The 23723-nt window shown below is 38.0% G+C and overlaps 2 protein-coding genes across 3 annotated transcripts in view; both read left to right on the top strand.

Annotated features, from left to right (window-relative positions):
* The first annotated feature begins 137 nt into the window (after positions 1-137).
* On the top strand, positions 138-15689 carry LOC133521009 (uncharacterized). The gene is given in 13 exon segments (XM_061855731.1): positions 138-634; positions 4168-4319; positions 5854-5912; positions 6315-6462; positions 7135-7328; positions 7767-7788; positions 7790-7948; positions 10551-10596; positions 11629-11780; positions 12323-12381; positions 13092-13239; positions 14600-14793; positions 15551-15689. Coding segments are annotated over 13 exon segments (1494 nt in total). The 5' UTR covers positions 138-603; the 3' UTR covers positions 15681-15689.
* A 1272-nt stretch (positions 15690-16961) lies between these two features.
* The window catches only part of LOC133521624 (death-associated protein kinase related), a 359879-nt gene continuing 353117 nt past the window's right edge, over positions 16962-23723 (top strand). Inside the window, exon 1 of one of the 2 annotated variants that reach the window (XM_061856692.1) lies at positions 16962-17614. In XM_061856692.1, the coding sequence (XP_061712676.1) occupies positions 17469-17614 (146 nt within the window). In that variant the 5' untranslated portion in view covers positions 16962-17468. The remainder of the gene's footprint in view (positions 17615-23723) is intronic. The other variant, XM_061856694.1, reaches the window with a different exon arrangement.

Consider the following 23723-nt stretch of genomic DNA (forward strand, 5'->3'; position numbering starts at 1 on the left):
TTTTATTTAGTTTGCCTAATATATTGCAACCTCTATGGCACTGTTCTTTAATATAAGTACCTAAAATACTTTTAGGTGATTGGCGTATTTTGTTCGTCTAAGGACGATTTCAGAGCGTTTACGGTCGTTTCGGCGGTACGGGCTTATACGCGCGTCACATTTCCCTACATTAGATTTTTATATGTTTCCCTACGTTTGGTCCATACGAGCTTAAACGCTTGTATAAAACGTTGGTCTGAAACCGCCCTAAAGTTGAAACAACACTCACTGCCAGCGCAAGGTACCGGCTAAGAGTGATAGCCGATAACAAGGGAAAACCGTATGTAGCGAAAACCACCTACGTATAGAGACCCCGTCTAACGGGTCGCAGGAAAGTGTTAAAGCGCCTGCAAGAAAAGTAATAGAAACTCCTCACAGCGACGCTTTGCCTCCCTAATCTTGGATTCGCACCGTACGGCCTAAAGTTACTACCTCCTAGCTCCTACTACCGGTCAGCTATATTTTGGTCATGCTCTTTCAAGGCTGCTAGTGATTTCCGTGTTTTCGAGGGAGTCGCTACGCGCTTCTCTGTGTCAACGTACGCTTACACCGCGCGCTGCCAACATGAGATTAACGAAAACGTTGTTTAATCAAGGTGAATTTAATTTATAAGGTTAATGTTACACTTATGTGTAGGTAAATATTTTGGTTGATGAAGTTCGCGGTTACTTTGGGTTGTTGATGTTTTAATTATTTTACTTATGATTTGTTTTTAACCGACTCGTAAACAGAAGTTTTTTGAATTCGTTGAAAGTTTAGAGTTATACAGTTATCGATAAAACGATTTCCAAATTTTCTTTAAATTCTGTTCGCGATTTCTATAACGTTTGAAATTAAAAAATCGGCCCCAGACAGTTACTTTCGCATTTATACCTAATATAGATCGTGTCATTACTTATTGTCATGATATTAAAGGTTGGATTTGACAAATCTGTGCGTCTTTTAAGTCGGGAAGACATGTTAACAAAATTATATAAATGTGAAGCAATGGACATATCGTCGTGGAATAGTACGAGTACATTACTATAGAGGAGGGGAAACGAAGGGTTGCAGGCCAAGTAGATATAGACGGCCGACCGTAGCGATATCGGATAGGGATACGCGGCCGACAGCCCCGTTTCTCGCCGAGATTTGTATAGTGCTATTTTCTCAAACTTGCAATGAAATAATTTTAATAAATAGGATGATGATGATGATGATTGTTATTATTACTTTCAGGTTATTAATAAAGTTTTTTTTTTCAGTACCTAATGCAGAAATCTTTATAGGGCAATATCTCCTAAACCGTGCGTCGGCGTAGCGTAAAAATAATTAAATTTTCGTTCCCCTTTGAATCCCCGAAACAATATTTAACAAACACAGAAAGGAAAAGAAAAACACAAAAAAGAAAGACAAAAAAACAAAAAAAAAACATAATGGCAGAATTACCATAATTTGACGATTAAAAAACAAAAGAAGGTTGCCTTACAACAGGCCTAGGTGTGTAAGGCTGTTCCTTTTTTCCTTTACATATCATCTTCACTCATCGCACCTGATATGTGGTATTTCCGGACCTAATTTAAAGTAAGTCATATCAACATTTCATTACAAGTTTGAGGAAATAAAATTGTATCATTGGACTTATTTGATAGCATACCATAGTTATTACTTATCAATATTGATTATTCTTTAATTCTTACCACACACTTGCGATTTTAGTTTAGTTCCTTGTTTTAGTACGGTACAGTCGAGCTCACAATCAACTTTACGAGCCAATTAACCAAATACGCCTCTAAGACACTGACAATAAGGCGGAAAATATATTTTTGGAAATTTGGGTTGTAAATATGTTAGTGAACTCGACCGTATGTACCTATCTTTAATGTAAAGCACAATCGATAAACAGGGATTAGATAAGTACAAACAGAGATATTATTACGTTACGTTTGTGACATGAGCAAGTAGGTATTTAGATAACTTTATTTGGTTTGGGTATGATTACATGTTTCCGCCTTTTAAATTGAAACTTTATTTTATGTCTATAAGAGTTTAAAATCGTATGGAATTTGTACTAGAACGCCGGCACTTACGAGGATTATCTTTTAAAAGTGACAGCATACAATCTTATTCAGGGGCCCTCCCCACCTTGCCACTTTTACTATAAAAAATAAAAGCTATTAATATCTAATAATCCAATTCTATTGGAAATAGAAGGTAAGTCCATTGTTCTTGTTGACTTAATTCAATGTATGTACCATCAGCCGTAAAAGTGCATGGCGACTTTATCAATGAATTCATTCATAACTTCTTGCAATTTCGCAGCTCACTGTACATATTATTCCTAATAAATGGTTTTTTTTTTTTGATTATTCATGGTGAAGTTTATGAACGATTTATCACACATTTTTTTTTTGTTTAATTAGAAGAGATTTTTAATGATAACTTTGTATTAGATACTTATACACTTTGTCACATAGGTAAATGTCGCCTGGCATTTCTGAGGGAAAAGTGTATCTGAAAATGGTAATTTATTTTAGTAAGTAAGGGTCGGGTAGACGACAGGGGTGTCCCTTTATCAATTTTTTGACTTGTAATCTCTTCTCTATCGTTCCTAGAGATAGAGTTGATAATCCGTTGGATCTTCAAAATGGTTCAAACGACTTTTTACTGTCACTTCCTTGTTTTGCGGTAAACCTAAATTGTATGTTATTTTTAAGTATGCTATGAAGTGAATTGGCCACAAAGATAAACAAAATACTAATACTTATATATATATATATATATATATATATATATATATATATATATATACACCGTGTCCAATAAGTTCGAATACAGTTATGATCCTTAATGAAATAAATGTACGCGTAGTTTATGTTATGAAAATTATATTAAATGAAAGCCACATTTATATACAATATTTACAACAAATGTTTTGGAATTACTCCACCTTTAACTTTTTTTACAAGTTTCAAACGTTTCTCAAAAGAGTCACAAGCGGCACGCACCGCATCCATCGGCATATCGTCCCAAATTTGCACGATAACCTTTTTAAAATGGCTCAGGTTTGCGACTTTATAATTATTTAGCTTCGAGAGCATGTATGACCATACGAAATAATCTAGAACGTTTAAATCTGGAGAACTTGGTGGCCATTCATTTTTCGGCAAAAAATCGGTCAAATTAGCCTTGCACCAAGCTTGAACAGCGTTTGCCGTATGCGACGGAGCTCCGTCTTGTTGGAAAACATAATAATCGTCTCCAAACATATTTTTTAAATTTGGGGCAACATTTTTCTCCAAAACCTCCGATTTATAGTATGCCGCATTGATTTTAACGCCTTTATCAATAAAAACTAGAGGCAGTTTGCCCCTCTTACAAAGAGCACCCCAAACCATCACTGATGGTGAGCTCTGGAACCTAGGCACATTCTTTTCATACTCTGGAATGTCTTCTATCCGTGCTGCCCACAACCGGTCGTTCTGGGCGTTATGAGGCTGCTCTAACACAAAGAGTTTCTCGTCCGAGAAAACAAATTCGTCACCTGCGTGCCAAGAAAGTATGGTGCTACATCTTTCTACTCTCTTTTTCTTGGTTGCATCTGAAATGCCATGTACTTTTCGTTTTTTATAAGCATGACATCCAAGATCTTTTTTCAATATATTATGTACAGATCCCCTGGAAATTTTCAGATCAGCAGCTAATTTTCTAATAGAACGGTGTTTTTTCCGCCGAATTCGCTCTCTTATAGCCTTTACCACTTTTTCAGTTCTAGCTGAGCGGGGCCGACCGGATCTTTTCCTGTCCTCTGTAGAAGAGATCTCTTTATACCTTTTTATAGTAGTATAAACCAGATTCCGTTTAATTCCATGGGGTTGTAACGCCTTGAATATAGCACATGGCCTGTCGCCTTTAAGGAATTTTCTAATAATTTCTTCACGAACGTACTTCATCGTGTATTGAAGCCAAACTAAAAATACGTGACTTATGAAATTATAGTACTATGTTTATGTCAATATACTTTTTAAATTAAAATAAGAATTTTATAGCCAGCGATCCGTATGTCTATACAGCAAGTGCTAAAAGTTTGTATTCGAACTTATTGGACACGGTGTATATCTACCGTGTCTACTATGTAATTGTTTCCAGCATGCTCGACGGCACGCCTGGTCCTATACAAGCTCGACGCAAGTCCACCCTCCAACGCGGTGCGTATGGTCGGTGCCATACTGGGCCTGCAATTCGACTACGTCGAGCCCGACTTGTTAAAACAAGAGCACAAATCTCCCGAGTTTAAGAAGGTACAACTACCTATAATTATTTCTAGCATGTTTGACAGCCTGGTCCTATACAAGCGCACAAGTCCATCCTCCAACGCTGTACGTATGGTCGGCGCCATACTGGGCCTGCAGTTCTAGCTGTATTCATTAATAAAGAGGTACGGGTAGTCTAGCGCCGCTCCTGTGCCAGCAACGCACTTGCAACCCATCTGGTTTACAATCAGATGATTTGTCTGCTCGTTTGCCACCTATGAAATCCCCTCGTTTTTGCATACTGACATAACATACCTATAGATATGATTAGGTACTTTAATCCTAACTTAATTATTCTGTTCCGAGCTCTATATTTTTAGGTTATTATCAGGCCTCGGAGTATTTTTAGCACGATAAGACTAAAGTGAGCTATGGAGTCGTTGTTAACTTTAAAATTAAAGTCATACTCATACTCATCCTCATTGATTAATTACGTCCGGATCGTTTTAAATTATTCTGACGACTTATATGTAATACTGTTTACATATATGTAATTAAATTTTACGTTATAAAAATATAATCAATATCCAAGAAAATAAGCCATCGCAATAGCAAACGCTCATACCGCATTTCGGGATATAGACATACCAAACGAGTATTAAAGACAATTATCAAGTTATTGTTGATTATATTATATGAAAATTACAGTGTAGGTACTAGTTTCCAATAAAGCAAGCGTTTCAAATAATAGACGATATTACACAATTTTGAACATGTTTTGGCCTTGACACAATTACAGATATATTACAAAAAGTTCTTGAAAGGGACCCGGATATTAATGAAATACGAATAAAGGTCTTAGCACACTATTACAACTCAACAGCCACTCGACTCAAAATTAAATATTGAAATTAAAGCCTTATCTTGTATGTCCTACAGTACAAGTTTAACATTTAGGTAACTGTCGGGTGGTCTACGCGTCGTCCACTCGTCGTCCACTAAGCTGAACCAAAAGTGAGTTGAGTTGGTGTGGAATTGATATAGTGTGCGAAGACCTTAATGGCAAGCTCACAACAATTTGAGGAAGTTCTATAACATGCTACTTTAACTTCAGTCGACGTAGAAAGATCTTTTTCGAGTTATAAGTGGATTTTTAACCAACATAGAACATGTTTCACTCCAGAGAACATGGGAAAATGTACAACCGGATTGATGAAATGAACAATGTACACGACGTCATACCACGTGAAGATTATCAAGAACTCATTCCTACGCTACATGTTTTATGGATTTATTGTAGTACCTGCAAATTCATACCACGTGAAGATTATGAAGAACTCATTCCTACTCTATGTGTTCTATGGATTTATTGTAGTACCTGCATTTGTTATTCGTCAATGAGGATGGTGGTGTATTTTTGTATAGTTATTATTTTATTAATGAGGATGAGTATGACTTTAATTTTAAAGTTAACAACGACTCCATAGCTCACTTTAGTCTTATCGTGCTAAAAATACTCCGAGGCCTGGTTATTATTATGATAGTTTATGATAAAATTGAGGATTTATAATTATTTTTCCAGATGAACCCAATGTGCACTATACCGGTGTTGAAAGATGGAAACCTCACTGTTTCAGAAAGGTATATTTTGTCTCTGTCGTGGATTTATGCCACGTTACCAAAACAATAAGTAAATACAACCCAGCTCAATTTTAGACCGACTTCAAAAGGAGGAGGTTCTCAATTCTGTTTTATTTTTTAATGTTTGTTACCTCAGAACTCCGTCATTTCTCAACCGTTTTTGTCCCATTTTTGAAAAATCCATGAGGGATTGAGGGAACTACTTAAAGCCATTTTTTAATTTTTTATCTAAAAACCATTTGCATTTTAACTCTTCCACGGCAAGCTTTTTACGTCTTGGGTATAATTGTAATGGTTATAATGCACTATGGTGATAAATAGTAATTTAAATGGCATTTTAAACTGTTTTATGAAGTTGGTTACTTTTACTAAAGATTATACTGATAAACTTATATATTTCAGCCACGCAATAATCATGTACCTCCTGAACAAGTATGGAGGCGAACATAAGGAGACGCTCTACCCTTCTGACCCGGCCACGCGCGCCATAGTCGACCAATGCCTTTTCTTCGACGTCGGCGTGCTGTTTCCACGGATGCGAGCAGTTACTGTAACTACCTAATCAAGTTCCCATACTCTAAAATTTGATATTTATTTAAATTTGACTAAGATCATGATCTTGGTCAGAGTTTCCAATGTGAAAAGTGATTTTGCAAAATGGCAGAGCCCAACTTTGACTTTGTGCATGCCGGAATAATTTGATTTACTTTCTTTTTGACATTAGTAGCACTCTCAGATACATTAAATATGTTAAAACGGGTTGTGCGGTATCTACGTCGGTCCGCCAACCCGTGTTCCCGTTGAAGAAGGTGTTCCTTATGGAGCGAAATATGACGAGCAATTTTTGATTTATAATACGTGAGCGACCCATTTTAATATAGGTATTTAATATTTTTTTACATTACACTGTACAGATACTGTAATTTTTTAAAGAAGGTGGGTCACTGGTGCATATGAATTTAGAGACAGTAAATAAAGAGCTAAATCAAGCCAAATAAAGAGCCCTACTATTTGTAGGACACATATTTGAATTTGATACTTTTTCTACGAATCTCCTGCTCCTCCTCCTCCTCCTCCATACCTATTTCGATGTGGTACATAAGTATCGAAATTTATATGACGTTTGACGTGAGAATCGTATTTCCCAATATGGCTTTTATGACACGTTTCCACTTCGTAATAATAAAACATTTATGTTTATCTAATTTAAAATTAATTCCAGCAACCAACATTCACGGCCAAGCTAGACGGTCCTACCAAGAAGAACATATCAGACATAGAGGAGGGTTACTCAATAGTCGAGGCATACTTGGGTCACAGGGCATACGTGGCCGCGGACCATCTGACCATCGCGGACATCTCGCTCGGGTCTACTTTCTCTGCGTTGCTGTGGATCCATCCTTTGGACCCTAATATGTAAGTTTACTAGGTGTTAAGGGTCATTATTCGCGGGCAAGGACTGTCCTTACAAGAACATAGTCGACATAGAGGGGTTACTCTATAGTCGCGGCATGCTTGGGTCACAGGGCATATTGGCCGTGGACCATCTGACTGTGACGGACATCTCGCTCGGGCAAGCACATTGAGTTTAGGCTCATTAGAAAGTTTACGAGAAGCACTTGATATAGTTTGTGTCATCCACGATGACGCGCAGGTAAGGGCATTCGTGTGACGAGCATGGATATTTGTTCCTGAGTCATGGGTGTTTTCTATGTATTTAAGTATTTATAAATATTTATATATTATATATATCGTTGTCTAAGTACCCTCAACACAAGCCTTATTGAGCTTACTGTGGGATTTAGTCAATTTGTGTAATAATGTCCTATAAATATTAAATATTAATTGTCGTAGGTTCCCAAAGAGTGCGGCGTGGTTTGAGCGTCTGTCGACAGAAAGCTACTTTAAGGAGATCAACGCGCCTGGCGTCGCTTTTCTGGCCAGGTCGCTCAGACACTTCTGGAGGAAGAATAAAAAATAATGATACAACTGTTTATTGTTTTTTTTGTTTACATTTGTGCATATACTACGCAGACGTATTATGAAGCGTTTACAAAGAGCAAGAGGTCACTATACATAGGTGCAATTTTACTTGTAAAACGCTACGATTTCATTCGCACAAGTAACAAGGAAAGGTACCCAACTGTCCGGTTCCGATTTGATTTATTATGTTATAGAGTAGTCTAAAATAACGGACACGTATTTTTTTTAGCTGCCCAAACTCAATCTATTGAGAGGAATTGTCCTCCAACCTCCAAAGTATTAAAAAAGCGGCCAAGTGCGAGTCGGACTCGCCCATGAAGGGTTCCGTACCATTTATGACGTATTAAAAAAAACTACTTACTAGATCTGGTTCAAACCAATTTTCGGTGGCAGTTTGCATGGTAATGTATATCATATATTTTTTTTAGATTTTTCATTCTGTTATTTTAGAAGTTACAGGGGGGACGACACGCATTTTTTCACTTTCGAAGTGTCTCTGGCGCAAACTATTCAGTTTAGAAAAAAATGATATTAGAAACCTAAATATCATTTTTGAAGACCTATCCCTAGACACCCCACACGTATGGGTTTGATAAAAAACAAATTATTTTTTATTTTTATGACGTATTAAAAAAAAACTACTTACTAGATCTCGTACGAACCAATTTTCGGTGGAAGTTTGCATGGGAATGTATATCATATATTTTTTTTAGATTTTTCATTCTGTTATTTTAGAAGTTACGGGGGGGGGGGGGGGGGGGGACACACTTTTTACCATTTTGGAAGTGTCTCTCGCGCAAACTATTCAGTTTAGAAAAAAAGTGATATTAGAAACCTCAATATCATTTTTAAAGACCTATCCATAGATACCCCACACGTATGGGTTTGATGAAAAAAGTTTTTTTGAGTTTCAGTTCTAAGTATGGGGAACCCCCAAAATTTATTGTTTTTTTTCTATTTTTGTGTAAACATCATAATGCGGTTCATAGAATACATCCACTTACCAAGTTTGAACAGTATAGCTTTTATAGTTTCGGAAAAAAGTGCCTGTGACAGAATCGGACAGACAGACGGACATGACGAATCTATAAGGGTTCCGTTTTTTGCCATTTGGCTACGGAACCCTAAAAATGACTAAATCTTCTAACTCCTGTAGAAAATGATGCTCAAGCAACTTTTTTTTTTAATACTACGTCGGTGGCAAACAAAGCATACAGCCTGCCTGATGGTAAGCAGTATCCGTAGCCTATGTACGCCTGCAACTCCAGAGGAGCCTAACCCCCTCCCACCCTCGTTGAGCTCTGGCAACCTTACTCACCGGCAGGAACACAACACTATGAGTAGGGTCTAGTGTTATTTGGCTGCGATTTTCTGTAAGGTGGAGGTACTTCCCCAGTTGGGCCCTGCTCTAGATCTGGAATGACATCCGCTGTGCTGTGCCCTACCAGCCTACCACACAAAGCGAGATGACATTCACAATGCCCATACTTCTCTTGTGGACGTAGTTTAAGGACAAGCAAGCAAGTTAATGGCTTGTTTGAGTATATGTTTGAGAGTAGGAAAAAATAATGAGCACGTGTTTTGTTATATCTGCTTAAACTCAAGTTTTCCTAAAAAAAACACCCGTTTTATGTGTATCTTTAGCGATAAGATTATAAAACTTTTTTTTTAGGAAAAAATGAGTTTCAGCCGATATAACAAAACATGTGCTCATTATTTTTTCCTGCTCTCAAACCAGCCATTAACTAGCAAGTTGCTTGAGCATCACTTTCTATAGGAGTTAGAAGATTTAGTAATTTTTAAGTACTTTGGAGGACAATTTGGGCAGCTAAAAAAAATACGTGTCTGTTATTTCAGACTACTCTATAACATATATAAATATAAATCAAATCGGAACCGGACAGTTGGGTACCTTTCCTCGTAACTTATATTCTACATCATTACCAACTATAACAGCCCAGGTACCGGTAAAGCTCAAGTTTTGTAAATATGTTTAATTTATACAAGTACTGGTCGTATTTGCGGCGTAAATTAAATAAGCGGTTTTGCTCACATACTAAAATTGTACTGCAGCGCTTATGCTTATGTGTGGTACGCTGTTCGAAATTGGAATTATTTTCAACTAGTTATTAGGGACCTCGAGTCTTTTTAGAGACTTGAGTCATTTTCAGAGTACTCTCGTTAAAAATATGTAATTATTCCACTACATAACGAGGTCAAAAATAATACCAAAAGAAAATATTATACAAGCGCATAGTGTAAAATAAAGGTGTAAATTTAAACACGCCTGCAATAATATATGGTATAAATTGTGCATATATAGGTCATTATTTTGCGTCAAACGAGGTAGCGCTACTCTAACCATCAGGCGGGTCGTATGTATCTTTGCCACCGGCGTGGTATAAAAAAATTCATCTGTCTAACCCACTTGAGCGCCTGTAAGAAAAGCAATAGAAATTACTTCTCTATCGACGCTTTGCGGAATGTAAATTATCCATTCATGGATCGCACTGAACAGCCTAACCTCACTACATCCTACTACCGGTCAGCTGTAGCTGCGGTTTGGTCGCGCTCACTCAAGCAAGGCCGGTTTATTTTCGTTGTCGAGTGAGTCGTTACACGCCGCTCCATGTTAACGTACGCTTTGGTACATGACCGCGCGCTGCCAACATGAGATTAACGAAAACTTTGTTTAATCATGGTAAGTAAATTGAATTTTATAGAGTTTTCATATTTCAGGTTACACATTTGTCTTGGTAAATGTTTGGGTGATGGAATTTGTTGTGGTTACTTTGGTACTGTGCGATATGTTGGTGTTTTATTCAAGTTAGGTACTTGACAAGTATGAATGAAATACCGGATTGCTTGTTGTTTTTAACCGGCTTGTACGTAAAATATAGGTTATTATCCTTTATGGTACAGTCAGCGTCAAATACTTCGTAGCAGTCAAAGTTGCCAAATAGTTCGGTACACCATATATTTAGTATGGTGTACCGAACTATTTGGCCACTTTGACTGCTACGAAGTATTTGACGCTGACTGTACTAATAAATACTTTAGATATTTATTTTAATTATTCTGACATACTAATAGTTAAGTACTATTTTTTTATAAGTGTGCCAATATTTTTTTTTGTAACAACGCTGTCGATGCTGCTAGTAAAATTATAAGTAGGTAGGTATAGGGACTTATATCATTGGGGTAATTTGTTCATTTACCGCTGTTATCTAATTTATAGTAATTATTATCAATAGGTATTGATTATTCTTTATTTATTACCATACCGTTGCGATTTTGTTTATTAGGACGGCAACTATCTGAACTATCTCTAATGTAAAGTACAATACATAACACAGAGATTAGATAAGTACAATCACTAAAAAATGTCACTATAGCTAGATCAAGTACAAGTATTTAGCTACCTACCTAGTTATAGTTACTTAGTACCTTCTCGGTACAAAACAAACACATTGCATGGGTGATTGCATGCATATCATTTATAATCGTGGTTTTATGAATGGGAAAATTATCTAACACTGTAACAAAATGTTGAATAAATGAAATAAATAATGAGAACGCAAAAAGATCGCTTATAAAACTTAAAAGTGAGCATATACGAGTATCTCCGAATCTCACACCTCACACACCAGTCCCGTGCTTTGTGGACGTATACGATACGTTATAAACCATCTTAAGGCTTATTTATTATTTACTGTCTAATAATTGTTTCCAGTATGCTCAACAGCGCGCCTAATCCTATACAAGCGCGATGCGAGCCCACCGTCCAATGCCGTCCGCATGGTCGGCGCCATATTGGGCCTTCAGTTCGACTACGTGGAGCCCGACTTGATCAAAGGCGAGCACAAGTCGCCCGAGTTCAAGAAGGTCCGTACCAACATACTTACATAGAATAAGAGTTTACAGTTTAGTTGGAGTACTTACCCACACAATATGTTTTCTTTTTATTATTTATTTCAAGTAACTTTTACACTCATCACTCACAAATATGTTAGTATGCAATTATAGCTATGTTAATATGTACAAACTTATCAATAAATAATTACTAAGACAGCTATGTTTCTACCTAATTAATGGTTAGACATAATAAGTAAGTACTTCTAGGAACATGCATAATTATCATCAAATGTCTCAAATATGGGCAGACAAACCTCTCGGCAATCGAACGCAGGATTCGGTTGGGCTGGCCCGCACCCGGCGTACCAGGGATGTGCATCGTTAGCCTACCCAAAAGTGCTTTAAACTAGAGCACAAATGTGGCCAAACCTGCAGCCGAAGTGATCTGAAGTACTACGTCGTAAACTCGTAATAACTACGACTAAGTACGTCACTTTTTATTAGAGGTTACTTAGCTACTTTGCAATATGCCGGTAATGAGACTGCCACTGGATAAACTTTTTATTTTTCAGTTAAACCCAATGTCCACTATACCGGTGCTGAAAGATGGAAACCTCACTGTCGCAGAAAGGTACGTTAAACACATTTTAGAAAAAGGTCACTTCTGTGGGCAATACAATCAAAGTTAACGACTCTGGTACATACTCGTATATATCCAGTTTTTTTTTTTATCTCAAGTAGGAACTGCATAAAAATGCTTTAATAGATTCTCATAATATAGCGATGTCTACAAGTGAGACGCGAACGAGTTAATCATATTACAAATAAAAGGTTTATGACCCATATATTTAACTAACGCCATGGGACATGGGGGTTCTTCAAGAAGCGGGTTCAGGGTTCATATAGGTTGGCAACGCTTGGCTCCTCTGATGTTACCTAAGTCCGGGGGTGAAGGTGACCACTTACCATCAGGTGGCTTAGTCTGCTCGTTTGCTATCACATAAAAAAAGAACTAAGACTTGTGCTCTGAAACTGTTCCTTTAAAATTAGAGCGGAATTTTTCCGCCCAACTGCGGAAAACTTGATACTTTGTACTTACGGCATAATACAAATATGGAAGGGAATCCTACATTTGTGTCATTTTAAAATACGGATGTATCGCAACTTTTCAGCAGTTGCTTATCTCTTTTTCACAATGCAATGACATAACAGATACCTACTTAACTAGGTAAATACAAATTTTAAAATGAGGATGAGTGGTAATGCTTAAAGTCACCAAAGTTGTAATAATAGATGAAACCGGTCCAATTCGTATTTATGATATGCTTTATTTCATTACAGCCACGCAATAATCCTGTATCTCCTAAATAAATATGGCGCTCAACATAAGGAAAGACTGTATCCTTCTGACCCGGCCACGCGCGCCATAGTCGACCAGTGCCTTTACTTCGACGCGGGAGTTCTGTTCCGACAAATTCTAGAAGTTTCAGTAGGTATCTTACTAGACCAACATTCGTAGACAATAGCCTGGATCTTAGTAACCTACGACCAGCACATGATACCCTCAGTTCACCTAATTAAGTGTCTGATGTTCACGCTGCGTCTTCCGAAGAAACATTCCTTTTAACCAAAAACGATCCTTTTAACTATTGCCAGCATGAATTACCCAACCCAAGTTCGGCAATTCTCTGAAATAAACTGATGCATGACATAATGTAAATATTACTTCATATATGTCTTCGTTTAAGGAAAGGTTTGTCATACCCTTTTAGAGTCCATGAGATACTGTTTGTATAAATGCTGTAACAACTCTTGATTTTTACCATGGTGCAATAAATGATGATTGATTGATTGGTTGCCTTTGTTAGAATTTCTGAAGTGCCAATAGATTAAGTAGGTACTTATAGATATATTTCTTTCTAGGAAAGACCCAATATTTAAGGGGTAATACACCCGTATGAATCTTAAATTGTTTTTTTTTACTGTAATCTTATTTTATTCGATTTAACATTTCCGTCCATATTCTATCCCAATCCTGTAGGTAGTACTTTTCTTTTTAGGGTTCGGTAGTCAACTAGGAACCCTTATAGTTTCGCCATGTCCGTCTGTCTGTCTGTCTGTCTGTCCGAGGCTTTGCTCCGTGGTCGTTAGTGCTAGAAAGCTGAAATTTGGCATAGATATATAAATCAATAAAGCCGACAAAGTCGTACAATAAAATATAAAAATTTAATTTTTTTTAGGGTACCTCCCCTACACGTAAATTGGGGGTGATTTTTTTTTTTTGCTTCAACCCTCCAGTGTGGGGTATCGTTGGAAAGGTCTTTCAAAACTAATAGGGGTCTTCAACAAACATTTTTTGATAAAGTGAATATATTCGGAGATAATCGCTCCGAAAGGAAAAAAAAATGTGTCCCCCCCCCCCCTCTAACTTTTGAACCATAGGTCCAAAAAATATGAAAAAAATCGTGGAAGTAGAGCTTAAGAAATACATTAAATGAAAACTATAGCGGACATGATCAGTTTAGCTGTTTTTGAGTTATCGCAAAAAGTTTCCCCTTCATAGTAAAAAGACTTACTTTAATTAGGTACTGATTATGCAAATTTGCCTATTTGTTTAACTCGGGTGGAAGATACCATTTCATCCCTTGGTTAACAATTTACTATACTTTAAGCTCAAGTTTAGCTTATTGTGACGGAAGAGTAACTACGGAACCCTACACTGAGCGTGGCCCGACATGCTCTTGGCCGGTTTTTTTTATTCTTCCTGTTGGGTGAACTTTCTGTAAGATGACGAAGACCGGTGCGCTGAGGTATGCTATTTTTTTTCAATTATACTTCTTTGATTCCAGAGGCCATCATTCGCTGGCAAATCAAAAGGACCGACCAAGAAGAACATATCCGACATAGAGGAGGGTTACGCTATCATCGAAGCATATTTAGAGAGCGGGACGTACGTAGCCGCGGACCATCTGACTGTGGCGGACATCTCGCTCGGTTCTACAACAGCTGCGTTGCAGGGGATCCATGCTTTGGACGCTAATAAGTACGTTCACTTGGCTATAACTCTTATAAATTATATTGGGCATCATTCGTGGGTAAATTAGATCATATTCGACAAAGAGGAGGGTTACGCTGTACGCCTAATCGAAGCATATTTGGAGAGACGACGAGAGTACGTGGCTGCGCACCATCTGACATGCATGATTTGGACTGTAATAAGTTCACTTAGCTATAAATTACATTGGCCATCATTCGTGAGTAAATTTGATGGTGTAACTGTGAACATATTTAACCTACGCTGTAATCGAAGCATGTTTAGAGAGCCAGCGTATTGTGGTCGCGGGCCATTTGACTGTGGCGGATATCTCACTCGGCTCTACTGTCTTTGCGTTGCAGGGGATCCATGCTTTTGAAGCTAATAAGTAGTTCGCGAGTAGGTAAAAAAGACAGCTCCAGCAATAACATAATCGAGACGGCATTGAGACGGCGGGTTATGCCGTGGACAAGGCATAGGGACTTAGAGAGCGGCAAAGGTACATAGAGAGAAAATTCAGATAATTATGGTGAACAGCCTCTCCTGTATATCTGATGGCGACGTACGTTCGCTCGGATCTACTGTTGCTGATCCGTTGCAGGGGATCCAGTTTCAACAATTTAAGCCTTTGACAGTCAAAGACAGCCACAGGCGCGCACGATTAGTTTCATATTACCCTTTGTACATTCTTTGTATCTACTACCTGTAGGTAGAATAGGTGTGCCGTTCAAAGGGTTAAAACATTATCGATCTCCATTTGTTGTAGGTTCCCGAAGACAAAAGCGTGGTTGGAGCGTCTCTCGGCAGAGAGCTATTTCAAGGAGATAAATACACCGGGCGCAACCTTGTTGGCCAAGATGCTCAGGCACTTTTGGAAGCAGAGTAATAAAGAATGATTAACTGCTTCTGGTTGTTTTACTTATACCTATATTTCGTAGGTTCCCGAAAAGGAAGGCGTGGTTGGAGCGTCTCTCGACGGAGAGCTACTTCAAGGAAATAAACACACCGGGCGCCGCCTTTTTGGCCAAGATGCTCAGGCACTTCTGGAAGCAGAGTAATAAAGAAAGATACGGTTTATTTACTGGAACATGTGTACAGGTTCTTCCTTTTACTTGTTGCACAATAGGTACACTCAATTAACTAACTTAATTACAATTATTAATCTACATGAAAAGGCTGAAATAGAAAACCAAAAAGTTAAAAAAGGTATGAGATTTTTTTTACTCTTAAAGTAGTACAAAATTTTATATCTAAAAGAGTAGGCGCTGTTGTATTGTAATTGTAAGAATGCGTTGCAGCCTTGTTCACCTTGTTGTAGCGTGCAAAGAGCATATAATCACTACGTTTGTAGCGTGTGACAGGCTAGTTAGTAAGTAGTTACCTACCGAATAGGGCTGCCATCCGTCCGGGTTTTCCCGGATTTGTCCTAGTTTGTAGGCCGTCCGGGGGGGGGGGGGGGGGGGGGGGGTTGTCAAGAAGTGTCTGGGGAAAACCCGGACACTTTTCATGTAAGGAAGCACATTAAATTTGGCGAAATTCGAGATGGCAGCCCTCGACCGAACGACAAGACAACTACGGGACCGTACAGCGCCACCTACTTAAGTTGTTAAATTTGTGACTGCAATAATTCACATTGCTAGATCTTTTTTTACGTGATTAATTGATTATCTATGCTAAAAAGTGCACAAGTTTTACGTTTTTTGTCATCTAGCGGCAGTACGATGCACTATTTCGAAATTAACTTGTATGCTTTGCTTACTTACCAAGCATTGTTACTTCGTCCATAGATGTCACTACTGGTATTAGAGAGGTACATTTACCAACGAAAAAATCAAAATTAGGAAAATATGTATTTTAAAATATCCATTGTTGAATATTAAACTTAATAGCGTATTTGTTATTATATTTATTACTAAACCACTTGAAAAGCGAGACATATTCCTATCAAAGAGAATTTAAAATAGAGATGAATTGCCAAAGAAAACTTGGTAGCCACAACAAATATACTGCCATCTTTCGACATTTTAGATCGCCATTTGGCTTTGATCCTTCTAATTCTCTTGGTTCCCATCGAATATTTTAAGTCGGAACTGTAAGCGCCATCTAGGATTTTATTCGCTAACTGTTTGAACGCCAGGTTAGGGAGACAACTACACAATAAAGTGACAGAGAACGGCTATATTAGGACTTCGCGCGGAACAGGTATTAAATACGAGTTCTCAAATACGCGGTACCGGTACGCGTACGAATACCAGTTGCAACGCTCGTAACGGCAGAAACGTGTACGGCGAAGTGCGGTCGACTCGTCGATGCGCAGCTGTCCGCGCCGCGCTTGTCAATTTTAAGTTTTCCGAATCGCGTGTGTAAATAAACAAATTATTTTACTTTTCATTGCGAATAATATAATGAAGTGATACAAATGTTTGTTTATAACCGTGTTTACTAACAGTGGAGCGTTTGAATAAAACCGTAACCGCTTCTCGCAATGACAAGGGAGAGCACTCTGTTACCTTTTGAGAAACCCGGAGGCATTACAATGTTTCATGTGGCCTAATTGATGCCTCGTATTTGCTGATAAGTGTATACGTTGATTTCAAGGACTATTGTGAATCGTTCGGAAGTATTATAATCTTTGTTTCGAGTTTATCGACTCGGCCGTCAGTCGTCAAGAGTACACGTTGAAAATGAGTGTTATAAGTGGTTTGAGTAAAGCTGATTTCAAGACGGCGAGTGATGGGCTGCTGGAGCTCTCCGAGGAGAGGCTCCGCAGTATCATGCGCACGGAGCCGATCACAGACGTCTACCACGTGGAACAGACTCCCTTTGCAAGGTTAGTTATTGTTTCTCTTCACCTTACCTGTCAAACTTGAATTCAACCGAACCAAAAAATAGGGGTTAGGTTCTTTATAGTGCCTTCAAACCAAGTCAAAATACCAGTTCCAAAAGCTACTATTAAAAATGACTGAAATATTTTTTTGTTCGTTAAAACCCCCAAAAAGAAACCCGTTCCCAAGGACAATGTAAACAAAGTAGCTTTTTGCGTGTGCAGGAAGTAGTTAAAATCACCATGAAGGGAAAGGGCTTGGCTTGCATTTTAAATGAAACTGTTACATGGTCAATGTCACTGCATGGCAATAACAAAATGTCTTTTTGTGAGCTCATTTAGCAAAAACTAAAAAAAAATTTTATGGATGTAGACTAACTCAGTGATAGTGTTGTGCAATGAATACATAAAAAGTATTATAACTAACCTTGAGAGAGGAATAAAAGTATGACATACCAAGCAGTGTTGTAATGTATTTACAGAGTAAATTTACAACTTATGATTTAATGTTTTTAAAACCTCATTAAGATTGCCATTGATGTGTAATATGTGAATATAGGTTGACATTGAGTAAATTATTTCGTGTATCAGCTATGGAAGTTATCAGCATGTTTCTGATAAACATGACTGATGAGAAGCAAGTCCCCCGATAAGGGAAGATAAGGCAGTTATTTTCTTGAACAAGGCCCGTGAATGTAACATTCTATCAAACACCTACCTTGGTGTAATTTAAAACAATAGGGATACATGTCTAGAAAATTTAGTTTGTGTTTAATGTATGGAGGCAGAATTTGAGCATGTGTGTTTATTTAAAACATTGTCTGCCTTTGAGAATAAGTAGTATACTTGTTGGCATTTAGGAATTGGTACATTTCAATATTAATAAATGATTACATATGGAATATGTCACAGTTTTATTTATAATCTTATAGATTATGAGAAGTAAGTAAGTAAATATACATGTAAAACTACAAATAATTTTTAAAGGAAAATAGAACCAGGTAACAACAGGCGGCTTTATCGCTAAAAGCGATCTTCTCCAGACAACCTTTGGGTTGGAGTGTTGGTTTAAAGTTGCTTTTTGAGTTATTCAAACTATTATTCTGAGATTTTATGTTTAAAGTTATGCCATAAAATGTAGCCATCTAATGTGGTTTTGTTATTTATAAATATTATATTACCCTCCTTGAATCATGTCAATGGGCTTGAATTTTATAATTATAAAACAAATATTTGTTTAGCCAAGCATACATTTACTAAATATGAAATATATGACAAAATCAATTATCAAAGTTTTATAACAATGTATGTTAGAACAATGAATTATGTTTTTTACTATCAGCAAGGAAGTTTTATTAAATTACAATAAATATTACTTGTCGACACAGACCCAGTGAATCATGACAGAAACAGACACGATATAAATAGTTTTTTATTACCTACGGTGTAAATTAAATCTATTTCACAATATACATGACAGTAGCATAATAAGGAAATAATAGTCATAACTTAAAGGAAAATAAGTAATAGGTACCTATTTACATATTGAAACGATTGCTGTACATAAGTATCACCACAATTATGTTTCTGCCGGGCTCCACAATAACTGAATTATTATTTTAGAATTATATATTTATTTTTATTCTTAAATATGTAAAGATCTACCATACATATTCACAATTTCTGCTTAGTATTGAAGTATACCAATGAGTTCTGTCTTATTTTCATTTTGTTTTTCCCGTTGTAAATAAAAAAGTAATAACATAACCAAGTGAATTGCTATAAATTTATCACTATTTTTGCAAAATAACCAATGAAACCACTAATTAAAGTCAGTAAGGTACTAATTAAAGTACAGACATATAATTCAATATATTTAAGTGTGTTTTATTTATCTGTGGTCTTTCCAAGATGCATTCGTGACCATGGAGCATATCCAATGTGCCAACTGTTACTATCCTAATGTTGGGCACAATGCTTTCGTTTATTTCTTTCTTAAAAATTATTGTGTTTGTTCATCAAAGATATTTGTGAATTTCGTGATTTCTTTTTTTTTGTATTGTACAAATCTCTTCGAAAATGAATCTTCTTAGTTTGTCAATTTTACTCTTAACACCTCGTCTAATACTATGTTAAACTTGCCTGCTTAATTCAATGAATAATATGGATATTCTTCGGCAATAACGACAACAGCTGATTACGTATCTAACGGAGATATCACTGCAATTGCGCATTACGTTTTAATATGATATAAATTTGATAGTCGCTAAACCAATCACATAGCTTGCCCTTGCGCATAGACTTTGACCTGTACTGTACAGAGTGTAGTGTAGAGTCAACAGCTGAAATTGCTAAGGGAGCAAAAAGATATGTTTAAAAGGAGACGAACAGTGGTCATTTTTCCATACAAACGTTCTCGACATTTTTCTCTAGATTTTGGCCCTAGATTTTTTTTCTTATTTGAGTTCAATATTACCGGTACCTGTGTGTGTACGTTTGTTTTTTTTAATATTCTTGTTTTTATAAGAACTAGGTTACTTTAAAAAGCGCTAAAAACATCCAAATAAATACGTCGTAAACAAATGCCTAGCATACAAAAACGGCAACAGTAAACGCAAAAATCAAAACGGTCAGATACAGATCATTTCTTTCTCATTCCGTTCCCAAAATTTCGTTACGATTGGTTACGTTTTAGAAGAGGAAAATGTTGAGAACGAAACCTCGATTTCTAAGATTGTTATGCAGGGTTTTTCGTCTAAGATGCAGTTGCCGGATTTCCGCCTAGTCCCACAAGGCCGGCGCCTAGGGGCCCAGGCAACCTAGCAATGAGATGGAGAAGGGGGCCTTCCTAAATTCTAGGTACATACCAAGTGTCTAGCGACCCTAGGTCTCTAAATCCGGGTCTGGTTGTCCTTATCGCACTAATTTTAGGAGTCTGCCCCGTCAGCACGACGGAGATACCTATTTACCTAAAATTCTGAAATAAGAGAAGGGGCTCAGCTGGTATTTCCACTTAAAATGCACACGCTCATTCCTTTTACAATTAAGTTTTGTACAAATCTTTGCGACTACTTTGTATCTGTATCAACTTTATTATAAAGTAATAATACCTGGGCTCGCGTTGTTTACATGTACCTTAAACAACAAGGCAGTACGCTAGTGGAGTTTATTTTGTTGTGATGCTAGGATCTTTCCACGCATGCCGCGCAAGGTCGTGCGTCGGCCTCCTGACGTAGCCATTTTATCGACTGCTGGTTAACTTTTGTCGCTCGACTAATTGCACTTTTTGTTTGATCAAGTGCTATTTTTGAAGCCGCGAGGCCGCTCGGAACTGGTTCGGATCGGGTTCCACTAGTTTGTGAATCAATTTCATTTCCCCTTGCCGGCTGTAGGTCGATTGTGACTTCAGACTTGTGACAGTTTTTTTTTATTCGCTCTTTATAGTCCTCACCGACAGTTTGCGCGTTTTATCTACCTATATGGCATTTAGCTTCCAATGTAATCAGTCGTTTATCGTAAATGGTGATGGTCATCGATGGGTTGATACCATACCTGTTCGCAGTGACTCATCATTGTTTGCCTTCAGATCGTACGGAATTATTAAATACTTCGCATTAATTCGACGCGAAAAGATTATTAGATTTAATATTCGAGGCTTAATAAAACATAATGCGATGTTATTATTGTGCTACTGGACTCGAAGCGTTAAACCCGTATGAAAGTTCTTAAAGTCTTACGCGATATGATGCATCGGACTACGTAAGACCAGCGATGGGATCAGCGATGATTTATTCGGAGTACAGCTTTATTGTGGGCCATAGCCTCGGGTCGGCGCTAGCTCGAGTGAAATCCAACATTTGAACGAGCGCGGGTGTTTAAGTAAATGAAAGGAATCGTTTAGCTATAGCTGTTATTGGCAATTTCTCCGTCGCCCGGGGCGGCTCGTTTCCCGGGAGCCCGGAGATAGCAGTTTTTGCTCGTCCGGCGCAGCCGAGATGTAATCGTGTACTTTCTACAGCTGAGCGGTCGGTCGCCGCGGTTTCACTTTCGTGCAGCGGAGGAATGCGGCCGGACCTCCGACCCGATGTGACCGCCCCTCCTACACCCTTAGCTCCACAACCCGCGAACACGTTTTGCATATCGACTTCTTAGAAGCTCGCGTGCAAGATTGAATGCGTTGCATAACTCGCTTGTAACGGTTCTCTCCCGCATATGGTGTCGGGAACCAGTCGCGGCGAGGCGGGCGGCCGAGGCTTTTTGTATAGAAAAACGGCTAACATACTTCTACAATGCCAAGATCGTCGCTAACGTGTCGGTGGCCTAAGGGAATGGATGTAGTCGCACCAGTCGCCTAACGCTTCGCACTTTGCATCGCGTTTGGCTTGAGAAAACAAGATCTTGTTTTCATGTTGCCATGGCGTCTTAAAACCGTTGTATGTGTGGCGCCAAACATGGCTGGAGCGCAAGTCGAATCGAAGCTTACTTTTTGTGATACTGCAACACTTTAAGCTAAGAGTACCCTGCGCTTTAAGTTACCTAGGTATCGAAGTTTTGTAATATGTGGCTGAATTAGCGGCAATTTGTTTTATATGCCGAATTCTCTAAACAGAGAAAACGGTGGGTATCGAGTTCTTTCAGGTTTCACTCCACGTGCGTAGGCCCACGTTCCCGGCATACTACTGGGTTAATTCTGATTCGACACTTGGCCCGAATACCTCTCGCGGCGCCGTGCTATCCGCGCTAATATCTTATTCGTGTTAGCGAAATGCCAGCGGCTTGGCAAGCGCGACCCGGCCGATGCACCGCTACTAAATTCGGGTTGCATCACGTCACATTCGGTTTCGTTTGTCACCGTGGCTATTTTAGACAATATCGATTATTAGACCGACGGATTTAGCTTGGCTTGACTGACCTGGTGTAACCTCGCATTCTAATTTAATCAAATTAGAATGCATTGCATTGACATCTCCATTTGTGATTTCTTATACTTCATATTATGCGGTTTTAGACATTATCTGCTGTTCTTCCAGGCAGCATCAAAAGTAACGGATCAGTTTACTAAAAGTATCATTATATCTAATAGCTTAAAAGAGATATAGGTCTCTTTATCTAGAACAATTAATTTGTGGGACATAACTTTCAAACGTGAAAGATATTTGGAAAAGTATTCCAGGGTGCCAGATAGATACTTTTGGTGCGTTGATTAGTCCACTAATATATGGATGCGGATTATACTCTGACAATTTACCATCGAGTCTAATAAAACTAAATTAAGCATAAATTTGAATGCATATCTAAGACTCCAGCTGTATCGCAGATAGCTGTGTTGCGTGCGCGACGATAGGCGATCGATCAAACCTTTACTAGCCGGGTTTAACAGCTGTCACCCTTATCACCTCAGCATTGAGTTCAATGACAATCAAGCATGTGAGTTAAGTAATGGTGTTTAAACAATCAGATGTCAACGCTGCGGTCTCGGAGATAAGCGGCATCTAGGCGACGGTGTGACACGAATTTAATTATGTTACGAAGTTTGTCGCACGGTTCTGTATTAGTGTCATTAAATGAGCATTTGTTAACCTTATTGTAGCGTGACTAGGTGTCTAACAATTAGCTACTTAAAGTTGCTGTTATTTCAATTGAGCACAAAACATTTACTTTGATTTTGCTCTAGGTCAAACATGACATTTAGGGACAAACGATTAGAGTCTGATCAAGCCGAGTCTGCATGTGCATAGCAATGACAAAGTACAGGAATGTCAAATTTTATGAAAAAAATGCGTTTATTAAGACACTCTCTCACTTTGCTCTGTCCAAGTCGGTGCTAGTAAGCATAGACGGACTTATCAACAGCTTGTAATATTTGACAGGTATAATTATAACTATTAGAAGCACGGTCCCAGACTTTGGTGACCCATCTACGGTTAAAGCTAATTTGGTAGTCAATAGTCAATGCTAACTCTATGACATCTCCTGTGTAAAGTAAACCCCTAATGGCTTTAATATAACAATTAAAGTTCGCGATTGTACATGTCTGTCACTTAATGTTTATATTAATGCGTCGTCAGCTACTGCTTTGGACCCCAAGATCCACTTTCCACGTTTTTCTCTTCAT

Source organism: Cydia pomonella, chromosome 9, assembly GCF_033807575.1.
Source record: "Cydia pomonella isolate Wapato2018A chromosome 9, ilCydPomo1, whole genome shotgun sequence".
Classification (NCBI taxonomy): domain Eukaryota; kingdom Metazoa; phylum Arthropoda; class Insecta; order Lepidoptera; family Tortricidae; genus Cydia; species Cydia pomonella.